A 12,866-nucleotide genomic window follows, 5' to 3' on the forward strand; every position below is an offset into this window, starting at 1 on the left:
TTTTGGGTGGCACATAACAATATGTATACATACAAAATAAAAGAGTACTCGACCAAGACAGCTACTTCGGGGAGTTGAAATGACAGTACAGTATTAGTGTGCTCATATTGTAACCCTACCACCCACCGTGGTTGTATGTTGTCAATGGTAAATCAAGGGCAGATATTATATACCCAGAATGTGCATAATTTGGATGCCTGCAGATGTTGAACCCCCCTTAAACTTAGCTTGAGTTTTTTTTACCCTCGTTGACCCTCATTTTAAGTGATATTGTATAAATTCATAGACAGTATCCCTTGCCATACTGAACCATAAGCAGCATATCTGGGAACACAGAGTCTATCAATCTGAAGACTAAGATTGTATTAAAAATCTTATTAGTCTTCAGACTGATAGACTCTGGGTGCCCAAATTGGACTGGGAGAAGATGCGGAAATATTCTCTGTAATAAAAGAAAACACATTTTGAATGTTGGGGTCTGTATGAACCGTCATAGTCTCATGAACCATTGGTATGAACCATAGACTCGACTGTATAATAAATACGGTAGGTATGAACACCAGTCACTTGTAGTAACTAACCCCAATCACTAGATGGCAGAAGATGTTCAGCTATGCCTTGGTTGTGCACACTGGCGTTTGTTTACCCCACACTTGTTGCAATGGCGACCATCACTGAACTGAAATGCGGTAAGTGTTATTTGTCATTATTCGTTATTTTATTGCTGTTAACTACAGTCCAAAATGTATTGGGATTAAGGAAACACTAACACTAGCACTGCACGTTAGTCTGCTAACAGGGTTTAGCTAACGTTAGCGTGTCAGCGACTTTGTTCCAATACTCCAAATAACAGCGTTAACACAGCTTCCATTCAAACAGCTAAACTTGCTTATCAGCAGTGGTATACAACTTAGCTAGCTAAAGTTGACGTTAACCCACCCCCACCCCGGTATAGCTTAGAAGCTAGTCTTCAATTCGGCATAAATATGATCCACCAAGCAGCTATATTTGATATTTATTTCGGATATTTAAATTCCAGGTTTTGGTCCTCTCTACCGCTCTCCAATCGCCTTACTTTTGGTGGAGGCAAACAGAATCAACGGCAGCATTTTATTGAAATAAAGCAGCTTTATGGATCATGTGTATGCCGAAATGAAGAGTGGTACCTAGTGGTGGAGAGAAAATCGTGAATTATAATTTTATTTGGTAAAGCTATGTATAGAAGCAAGATAAGCAAGGTCAGGTTAAATTGCCAGATTCTTGAATGGAGTTTGGCGAAAAGCAGGGACTTCCTAACCTAAGGCAAAGAACCTATAAAAGAAGGAAGAGTCATTGCATCATTGGTGCCAATTGGGAGATGCATGGAGAAGGAGAGGCACAAACCCAACATATCTAGCGTATGTCATGTGACCTTTGATTAAGAAATGCCTCTAGTACCAGATGAAAGAACACGTACACTTCAAAGAATAGGCTACTGACTGATTTTTCCTAACGTGCACATCCATGTATTTGCTGTTAGTCTCCAAATAATATCCAAATCCAAACATGATTATAGACATATTTTACAGGGCTCATGGTGAGTCAGGTGAGTCATGGTGAGTCAGGGCTCATGGTGAGTCAAATTCATGTTTTGGAGACTAAGAACAGCAAACCAACAGATGCGCACATTAGGAAAAATCTGTCAGAAACCTATTCTCTGAAGTGTGTTCTTCAATGAAGAAGAAAGTAAAGCGTGACATCCTCAGTAGGCAGGTGCAGGACAAATTAATGATAACTAGATTAAAAAAATAAAGTCCGCACACTGAAAAATCAAGCTCCCGGTCAGTTTATTCGCTTCTTCAAAGCTCATATGTTGGGTTTCTCCATGCATAGGCTTCAATAGAACTGGCACCAAAGTCTGGCCCGCCCCATAGATTAAACGTTGGTATAATGCAATGACTCTTCCTTCTTTTATAGCTTCCTTGACCTAAGGTGAAGCAACGCCTGCTTCCATTCATTAGGGTGGCTTCCATTCATTCATTATTACTACCTAAATTAGTGGTTCTCAAACTTTTTCACATCAAGGACCCCTAAACTGACACAAATTAGACTGTGGACCCCCATTCAATAAGATTTTGTCCCATGGTCCCCCATCTGATAAGGTTGCTTTGAGATGTTTTCTTACAGAAAGTGCGTGAAACCCATGACCAAAATAGTCACACATTCTGTCATTGTATTACCGTACTTGGAATGGATGGAATTATAGTGAAAATAAATGATCCCCCTTTTTACCGGGGACCCCCTGGAATGCCCTCAAGGACCCCTGGGGGGTCCCCGGGCACCACTTTGAGAACCACTGACCTAAATGACCTCATGCTGACCCGATCAAAACCTGAATATTTTAGCGGTGAGAGAAACGCTGGAGTCCCGCGGCGTGCTGAGCCAGCTGAAGGCTCGCATCAGGGCAGAGGTGTTCAGCGCCCTGGACGACCAGACTGAACCCCGGCCGTCGCTGTCCCACGAAAACCTGCTCATCAACGAGCTCATCCGGGAGTACCTTGAATTCAACAAGTACAGACACACTGCCTCTGTGCTGACAGCAGGTGGGTGAACAGACACACTGCCTCTGTGCTGACAGCAGGTGGGTGAACAGACACACTGCCTCTGTGCTGACAGCAGGTGGGTGAACAGACACACTGCCTCTGTGCTGACAGCAGGTGGGTGAAACATCGTCCCAGCCTGAGCTGTGTTTTCACAAACTGGGAGCCAGCCACTGGGTGAATCTATTAAAGATATCATCGCCAAATCACACTAGACTCACTAACAATTTCAAAGTAATGTGCATGTTGTGCCCCCACAAATGGCTGTTACAGAAATAAAGGCTTTAAGGCAATGGTTTCCAAACTGGAGGTCCGTAATGACTCCGCGCTAAGATGCCTCTCTTCTTGCGGTGAGAGAGGGCATCTGCTCGGACTAGAATAGAGAATCCCCCCCCGTAGGGGATTCTTCAGGAGTCAAGACATTGGTGATGGCCTGGGGAGGTGGGTGGGTCGAAATGCAGCTTTCAGAGAATGGGATGCGATCAGCTTGGGTACCGCGACCAGAAGATCAGGGAAAGAGGACGATGACCCACAGAGCATGGCTATAAATACTGCTACGTCATAGCCTTGGCACTGACGACATTATCGGCGTCATATAGGCAAGTGCGTCACGCGGACGTCACGCTGGGATTACACTTGTGCTCGTCACACTAGGATTACATGAGGTGGGTGAGGTCACTAGGATTGCGCGTGGTGCGAGGCAGCGTGTCTGGTCTTCATCTTGAAACTAGGTCGAGACCACCATTAAAGTGTGGACCAGTGACATCACTGGTCCACACTAACTCAAATCAACTCTCAATAACTGTCAAACTAGATGAATGATGAATAGTTTGACAGTTATTGAGAGTTGATTTGAGTTAAAGGAACCCTCTGCCCATTTTCAACCAGCTTTGTATCATTAGAACATCAGTAGTATATCAGAAAACTGTAAACGGTTTTGAAGTCTGTCATTTAATTTGACAGTTATTGAGTGTTAAAGTGTGGACCAGTGACATCACTGGTCCACACTAACTCAAATTAATAACTCATTAACTCAAATCAACTCTCAAACTGTAAATGGTTTTGAAGTCATTCATCTAGTTTGACAGTTATTGAGAGTTGATTTGAGTTAATGAGTTATTTATTAACTCATTAATATAGTGTGCTTGAGACTTCTTTAGCTTAGCTGTTTGTGATAACTGACTCTGTCATGGGCTACTTCTGCAGTGTCTAGGACACAATAAGTTAAGTCGTGTGTGTCAGTGTAGTGTGTGTGTGCGTGCGGGGGGACCTGTGCGTGTGCCGGGGGAGGGGGGAATTCTGCATAATAGGTGCGTTCCCCCACTTCTCAAGATAGCACTACACCTCTGACAATAACGTCACACGCAGCACACAGCTGTTTTACGTAAACCCGGAAGAAGACGGCAGTAGTAGCTGACGATGTTGTTTCATCTGTTGTTTACAGTTTAATTCACAAGTTATTGTGCAGTGGAAGCCAGCGAATACAGGAGCAGATGAGGAGGAGGAGAAAGAGAGCCAACATTTTAATGATGGCTTTCTGTGAAGCAATAGCTGCTACTTCTTGCTAATACTTATAAGGTCTAAAACCTCACTGTCCCTCCACTGATCATCTCCCTCGCAGATGTCCTCCATGTTTGTAATCACAATCTGCCTGCTTGGTCCTCCCTCCTCCCGCCAGCACAGAATAGTGACGAATGTCGCTCTGGAATGACGTAAAAGTCACATTGAAGCATTAAGTCTGATATGGGCCAGATGTCTGTTCACACCGGAGTCACATTCCAAAACATCAGATTCGATTCTGATGTTTTTCCACATTTGAAAGTAGCCCAGGTCGTCTTTAAAAAAGTAACTTTCAATGTGACTTGTACTGTTCACACAGTCATGAAAAAGACTGACCTGAGTCACTTAGGGGGGAAAAGATTAGATTCAAACTAGAGCCCGACCGATATGGGATTTTTGAAACCGATACCGATACCGATTTTAGGGAATAAAAAATTACCGATACCGATAATATCGGCCGATATTTTTATTTTATTTTATTTTTGTTTTTATCATCAAATGTTTATCCCCCATTAGTGCTAATCCCCCATTAGTGCTAACTTTTTATTTATTTATCCTGGTTGCTGCTCCACCCTCTGCCGATCTGGGGAGAGCCGAAAACTGGCTCCATGCTTCCACATGGGCAGTTAGCCAGCCGCTTCTTTTCACCTGACAGGGGAAGCTTCACCGGTAGGACATAGCACGTGGGAGGATCACGATATTCCAACGAGTTCCCCTCCCTCCGAACAGGTGCCCTTAACGACCAGAGGAGGCACCACATCAGCAACCCTCAAATATCAAACACTTGACAAAGATATGATTGAGTTGACATGAATTGAAATATGTGATGTAGGCAGGATATTTTACAGCTTATTAATAAACTCAATGCAATGAAACAGTAAACTTAACTGGGAATTTAATAATTATAAATAACTAGAAATACAAAAACACAATAGAACAAATAGTTAAGAAAAAATATCAAATATACACAACATGCTGTCCATGCTGTCTATAACTTAGACAGTACTGTGCACAATGTATCTTGATGGGAAGAGAAGCCAAAGAAAAATTTCCACCATGGTGGACAATAAAGTATCAAATCAACTTATATATATATAAAAAAATAAAAATATATATCGGCCGATATATATATATTTTTTTACCGATACCGATATATCGATAATCGCCAATATCGGCCGATAATATCGGCGGGCCGATAATATCGGTCGGGCTCTAATTCAAACACTAATAGCTGTGTGAACGTAGCCTATATCGGCTGTGATCTGGACGTCCTGGTCGCTGGTTCAGCTTCTTTTTTTTCCTTTCTTTTCTGGAGTATCCGCTCCATTACCAAGTAAATCTGAGAAGCAATCATGACAAATATGATCACTATTAGGAATACAAATAAGCCGTGAGTCGGCATGTCCCCTTCATTGACAGCAGGTGGACGGACAATGAGCTTCACAGCAGGACGTGGCTCACCTCTCTCCGTGCCGTTGCCATGGTAACAGAGGAAAACCCCTTGGTCCTGCTGCTGAACCCCAGTCAGTGTCAGAGACAGATCTCCTTCTCTGTAGCCTGAGACAGAAACTCTGTCTTCAAAGCCTGGACCATAGCTGACAGTCCCAGAGACAACATTCAGTTCATACACAGTCTCTCCATTCCTTTCCCACCTTAAGAACTTACTGAGGTCCTTCTCTTCACTCATGGTAAAGGAGTGGCACCTCAGGGTGGCATCTTGTCCCTCAATCACAGATTCTTCACAGGGAATCAGAATTTCCAAACGGACAGTGGTTAAAACACGATTTCCGCATCTGTACTGATAGTCGCCCTTGTCATTGTAAATGGCTCGGTGTAAAACGAGAGAAAGATTTCCATCATTTCCATCAGTTAACTGGTTGATTCTGGCTCCATACCCGATGCCCACCATCAATTTCCCATTGTAAAAGTGGGCCACGAGTCGCTCCTTGTTGCCATCTTGCCGCATGTAAACCCAGGAAATTCCATGTAATTCCTCACAGCGTTCACCGGACAATGTGACAGAATCTCCCACCAGCACCATCAGATTGATTAGATTTCCCAAAATGTGATTAGAATATAAACTTAGGAGAATGAAGAGAAGCTGTGTCACTGTTTTTCTCCTGCAAGCCATGGCAAATTAATCCTGGATGGACGGTGAGGAGCTGCTGTCGACGGATGGACCCCACCAGGCAGCTCTCAACAGAGTCACACGAAGCGAAGCGAACAAGCAGCCACGGAAATGAACAGGAAACATTGTACAAATACAAAAAAAACAGGAAACTACAAACCACACACTGTCTGTCTTGAACACAGTGGCTGCAAATGTTTCCTTTTGCACATACAATCAACTAACACAGGAAGCAATGGTTCTCAACTGGTCTAGGCTCACGACCCACATTGTTTCTAGTTATTAAGTTGTGACCCAAATGTCAGATTCCTCAATGCCTATATGCTTTGAGAGGATAATTAAGCCCTGTGATACATAAGCTTCAGCTGGACATCCCAGTTCAAGCCCCTCTGTCTGTCTTTGGAGGTGCTGCTGTAGCTGAGCTTGACCTCTGACCTCACTGAGGATGGGGGCAAGAGAGAAGAGAACTTCCTTCAGGGATCAATACAGTGGTACAGATACATCTGTTGAATACATGTCTGTCTTAATGCTGTTCTTATTGATATGTTCTTAATATATATTTACTATTTTGCTGTGTCCTTTTACTATTTTGCTGCTGCATTGACTCAATTTCTTCATAGGGGTCAGATCAAATGTCAAGATTTACACACAAAAAAAAAAAAAGTGCTCCATTAAATGTTAAATGGCTGTTAGATACAACACATGTTTTCAACCTGCTCAGTGTACCCCTTGCTCTTAAGTATTGTAAGTGTATGCGTGTGTATGTATAAAAAAATATGTTTACCAAAGATTTACACTTAACTGTATCAGATAGAGAGAGAAAAACTCATGAAATTTGCCCAAATGAAATAATCTCATCAGCTATAGACTACATTTTTCACTTGATAGAATTGTATGGTAAATGTTGCATAATACAGTGTTAACAAAGTGAAAGTCTGTGCAAACAACTATGACTGTCACTTTAATGCGTTTTACTTTACCTTCAGTAACTTTCATGGACACTCAGGTTATTCTTTGATGAGTATGTATTATGTACTTAATAAATACTTGATAACATTATTTCCTCTGGTTCCTGTTCAAACAAAATGCTTCATAAAATTAATATTTCACCACTGTTTCATCTTTAATACACACCCTTGTTCTCTGCTGGGGCATTCAAACAAGCCAAGGTAAAACAGACATTTCCTTTTGCAGATTAGAATCACACAGACATGTTTTTATTAATTAGGAAAAGAGGTAGCCGGCATTACTTTCCAAACATGGCCGCCGACCTCTTTTCCTTCCAAAAAGACAGATTATGTGCATTTTGGATTAACATTTCATCGTGTCGTGTGGTGAGTACCCGAAGCACACCATGTATTTTGACGCCGTGAGATGTGTGTTTTGGCAGATTTTTAACAGCTGTACCATTAGCCTCCATTCTATGGCGATAATTACTAACTTCACGACTGTAGCTCACTGTGAACTGAGCGGACAGTTAGTTAGTTAGTTAGTTAGTTAGTTAGTTTATTTCGATCAGAAAGCAAAGAATATTCACAGAATAGGAAAAAAAACAGAAGAAAACAAAAGATACATAAGGCTGACCGAAAGGGTTTTAGGGCTGAAGCTAGCTAGCTTATTAAATGCCCTTACCCTTATTCCTTTACGTTATATGTAAACATATGCAGTACATATGCATACACATGGATACATACATGCATTGATTTACACACACAAATAGCACATGCTCCTAGTTATTCATACATGCCCATACACACATAGGCTACCTACTACATATAATTACACATACATAGCTAATACCAAACATACTACAGGAAATACAAGTGACCCATAAGTCCTGATTATGTACCATCACGTCTATACTTCTCCAGAATAATGTTTCTATACTTTTTTTTGAATTGCACAAGATTTTTACTTTCTTTGATCTCGTCAGGTAATTTATTCCACAGTGCCGGTAAGGCATGGTGTATCTTGGTTATGTTGGGGGGATGTGGCAAATGAGCTAAACTTCCAAAAAAGTGGTGTATCCCTTTAAGGCATCATAGTTTAAAACACAGCACAGTTAAGGCATCATAGTTCAAAACACAGCACAGTTAAGGCAGAGAGAGTTGGAAAAGTAAATTAATAATAATAATAATAATATATACACATATATACACATATATACACACACATATATATATATAATTTTAGAGGAACGGTGATAAATCATTATCCTCATTCAGGCCAGGGAAGGTGGTGGCTCTGAGGGTATTTATCCAAAACGTCTCACGTTTGAGCAAGTGTTTCAGTCTGTCACCTCCTCTCACGTTTTTGGGGATGACCTCTAGGACCATGACCCTGAGAGTGTGAGGACTGGTGTGGCCTGCAGTTTTGTAGTGTTGAGCCATGGGGTAGAGGGGGTTGTTGGTCCGAATTGTGTACTTGTGTTCCGCCAATCTCTCCCTCAGCTTGCGCTTGGTACGACCGACGTAGAAGGTCCCGCATTCACATTCAAGTCTGTAGACCACAAATGTAGTGTTACAATTTGCAAAGCTCCGACATTGAAAAATCCTGTGGCTGAAGAGACAGGATTTTTCAATGTCGGAGCTTTGCAAATTGTAACACTGCACAACATTTCATGTTCTTGTCCTCTCTCATTCCATATTGGATTATGAGACACACCATAAGGATGATTACAGATAAAGAAAAAAACATCTGTACAATCACTTACCTGCGCAATCCACACAGTCTGGGACACTGTAAGCGACATACGGCTCCAGCAGCTGGCAGATACACTGTAGTCCCTCGGATGAGAATCTGTATCTCTCATACAGAACCTCGTCCAGCAAATCAAAAGGATTGATTCTGTCGCAGAATATTCTCTCCCTCCTGAGAGCTCGTCTAACAATTTGCGCGCCGATATCAATGGCATTGTCTAGGTATGGGCACATTGGGCCGGCCATTTTCCAAGAGAATTGATTGGTCGGGAGGGGGCCCAGCGATCTCAATCTCGAACATAACTTGCTCTGGACCAGGTTAGCTGTTCAGTATAAGTTACCATGACAACGTACCCCGATAAAAAGTAAACCACCTTCGTGAGACTGAAAACCTAGGGTTAACCCTGAAGTTACCTCGCTAAGCTGAAATCCAGCTTCGTGATACAGGCCACTGGTCCAGGCTGATATGCTAACTTCAAAACGGTTTGTTTTTACAGAATCAGGCCAACCTGAAGTTCCCCTGGACAGACAGTTCCTGGCAAATGAACTGAAGGTAGCAGAGGATGCAGGTTCCAAATCTGTGTAAGTTCATCGATTTACTGTACACTCTGAGGGAATGATATATGAATATAGTACTTTCATAAGGAGGGTCTATATATCAACTGCATTGTCGAAATGCCATCCCAGGCATTGGAATACTTACAGTAGCACTAGAGAGTTTATCAGTAACAGCAGGTTGTTCTCTGGGTAAAGTCCACAAACACTGCTTTGGAAAAATCTTAATATTAGTTTTGTTGTGACTTCTTCTTTTTTTTTTTGTAACTTTATTTTTAAGGTTTTTGTTTTAGAACAGAGTGTTTGCATCATATTCCAACATTTCTCCACATGAGTGACAGTTTTTCAAATGCAAACTCACAAAATTAAAATAAAAAACAAACAAAACAACAACAACAAACATTCAGGTCATCATGATGGGTGTTACAGATCAATTCTTAGTTTTTTATTTAATAGTTAGCTTTGTGTTAAGTTATGTTGTTCGGTTACTTGTTCCAATCAGCTTCAGAGAGAGAGAGAGAAGTATAGAGCGAAAAATAGAGAGAGAAAAAAAATGGAATGAGACATATACATGTATAATACATTCGATGTGAAAATACACATGGACCAAATGAGCACAGACAAGGCTAAATGGGAATGGAAGCTCCTCCTACACTCGTATGTGCCAACCATTTGGACCAGAACCCATCAGATTTATCCTTTCTCAATCTTAGATAGAAGGGCAGCTTTTCCATCTCATATATTTCCTGTACAGTTGCTATCCACTTTTTTTTTGTTGGTGGGTCCTGGTTTAGCCATTTTCTTGTTATTGTTTTTTTGCTGGCAACAAGAAGTATTTTGAGGAGGTATTTATCTTGGGGAATAAATTCGATTGGTATATTCCCCAGGTAGGCTATATGGTGCCAAAACTGTCATCTATTTCAAAACCCAGTATTAATTTGATCTCTGAGATTATTTTTAACCAGTAATCTTGGATTGCTGGGCATTTCCAAAATATGTGATAGTGATCAGCCATTGAATTATTGCATTTTCTCCAGCAATTACCGGATTCTGGTCTCTATCGTTCTGTAAATATTTTCTTCTTGGAGTTGCTGTGACTTCTTACCAAATGTCTACATGTACAGTATGGGGTGTCATGTGACTTCCAACCAAACATGTCTACAGTGTGGGGTGTCATGTGACTTCCAACCAAACATGTCTACAGTGTGGGGTGTCATGTGACTTCCAACCAAACATGTCTACAGTGTGGGGTGTCATGTGACTTCCAACCAAACATGTCTACAGTGTGGGGTGTCATGTGACTTCCAACCAAACATGTCTACAGTGTGGGGTGTCATGTGACTTCCAACCAAACATGTCTACAGTGTGGGGTGTCATGTGACTTCCAACCAAACATGTCTACAGTGTGGGGTGTCATGTGACTTCCAACCAAACATGTCTACAGTGTGGGGTGTCATGTGACTTCCAACCAAACATGTCTACAGTGTGGGGTGTCATGTGACTTCCAACCAAACATGTCTACAGTGTGGGGTGTCATGATGGCTCTGCAGGCTAAGCTGCATACTACATACTTGTTACATCAGGTCATGATCACATTTCTCTTTTCCAATCGCTCTCTCTCTGTGTACCATCAGAGAAGGTGAGAAAGTGGAAATTGGTGATTGAGTCGGGCGCGGCCCGTGTAACTGCAACTTCATAGGTTCAAAATCGTCTCAGTCACACCATTCCCCCTCCCTTTCTACCCCATCTTTCCTGTCTGTCTCCACTGTGATCTATAGGCCCTTTTCACAGTAACCCTTTTGAGGTGGTAAAGCAGGACGCAAAGCAGGTCTATGAAGGCCCTGCCACTGGAACACGTAAATGGAATGGAACCCTCATTAATGGTATTGGTTTCACCTGCTTTACTACCTCAAAACGGTTGCTGTGAAATGGGTCTATAAGACGAAAAGGCAAAAATGTTAAATAATAATAATGACAAGTTTGATGCTTTGTCTTTTCCAGGCCCCTTCTGTATGGCTTGGTGTCCCATTTCCTGAGCAGCAGCGGTGAAAATGGAGGGAAGATGTTTCTGCGGGGTGCCTCTCTCCCAGCAGGGGGCGCCTCTCTCCCAGCAGGCACCACTGCCAGCAGCACACTGCCTGGACCTGAAGCCTGAGATGATGAGGATGCACTGGGTACGTTTTGCACAGCATGGGCCAAAAAGCTGCTTCAGCAAGACTCTGGGTTATCAGAAGCTTGTTGCCCGTAGAAGTCTGTTGAAACAAGCGGGGGCTTACGCCGTCGCATGTTGTCCTGTTTGCCCATAGACCCATTTCACAGCAACCGTTTTGAGGTAGTAAAACAGGTGTAACCAACCAAATGACGGTTCCATTCCATTTAGGTGTTTCAGTGCCAGGGCCCTCGTCAATGTTATTGGTTACACCTGCTTTACTTACTGCTTTTCCACCTCAAAACGGTTGCTGTGAAAAGGGTCATCAAGTGTAATCTTCAGGCATTATAACATGGAGTTTGAATTCTGCTAAGCTGAAGGAATGAAGGAAGAAAACAATTGTACTTGGTTAAATGTTGCCAAATTATCCCAGATGTTCTTGTTACATTCTGATTTTAATGAGTGACTTAAACAATACATTTAATATTAGATTCAGTCACATAGTGATACTGTGTGCCGTAATATTAAGTGAATTATTTTGTTGTTCAATGGCATGTTGCATAGATTTCACCTGCTAAGAGGTACTTGCTCATTACTCTATAACCTGGGCAAAAATGTTCAATTATTTTGAGTCCTTCTCTAGTTTATTTACATTTAAACATTTGCCTCTGATATTCTATATTGTCTTTTAGTTTTTTAAATAAACATTTTTATATTTATACCCTGGATCGGAATGATTTTTTTGTAAATGTGAAACTGCTGTTTTATTTGGTGCCACATGATGGCAGCCTCACCAAGGAGAAGGTTGAAGAGTGCTAACATTTAGTATTGGCCAATGCAGAGTAGGGCTAATTTAGATCTAATCTATTTTTCTCAACCCTTGTTGAATTCTCGTGACAGTGATTATTTGTTTTAACCTGTTGTAGCCAGTTGTCCAATACCAGTATCAGTTCATCCATAACTTACGGTATAGTGCATGAAAATACAGCCTTTATTTACATGCCCTCTAGTGTCCATTCAGGGTAAGTTATTACAATGCAGAATGTTTCAAGACAGTATTAAGCACTCTTATACACACGTGATCAGTGTGAGTCTAAAATCATCTTTGATCTTATACACATGATCAGTGTGAGTCTAAAATCATCTTTGATCTTATACACATGATCAGTGTGAGTCTAAAATCATCTTTGATCTTA

General features: G+C 41.6%; 1 protein-coding gene across 1 annotated transcript; it reads left to right on the forward strand.

Annotated features, from left to right (window-relative positions):
- The first annotated feature begins 656 nt into the window (after positions 1–656).
- LOC310793837 (centrosomal protein 20-like) lies at positions 657–12,330 on the forward strand. The gene is made up of 4 exons (XM_083655732.1): positions 657–689; positions 2,385–2,582; positions 9,464–9,548; positions 11,523–12,330. Exons 1-4 carry the CDS (start codon positions 662–664, stop codon positions 11,674–11,676), a joined length of 465 nt encoding a protein of 154 aa, XP_083511858.1. The 5' UTR covers positions 657–661; the 3' UTR covers positions 11,677–12,330.
- The last annotated feature ends 536 nt before the right edge of the window (positions 12,331–12,866 follow it).

The sequence above is a fragment of the Poromitra crassiceps genome (assembly GCF_964638095.1).
Source record: "Poromitra crassiceps genome assembly, chromosome: 19".
Classification (NCBI taxonomy): Eukaryota; Metazoa; Chordata; class Actinopteri; order Beryciformes; family Melamphaidae; genus Poromitra; species Poromitra crassiceps.

Bases quoted from the DNA above. Each gene is read 5' to 3' on its own strand.
- LOC310793837 (XM_083655732.1), top strand. From the start codon at position 662: ATGGCGACCATCACTGAACTGAAATGCG. The intron at 2,583-9,463 runs GTGGGTGAACAG...TTGTTTTTACAG, and splicing joins TGCCTCTGTGCTGACAGCAG to AATCAGGCCAACCTGAAGTT. The intron at 9,549-11,522 runs GTAAGTTCATCG...TGTCTTTTCCAG, and splicing joins GATGCAGGTTCCAAATCTGT to GCCCCTTCTGTATGGCTTGG.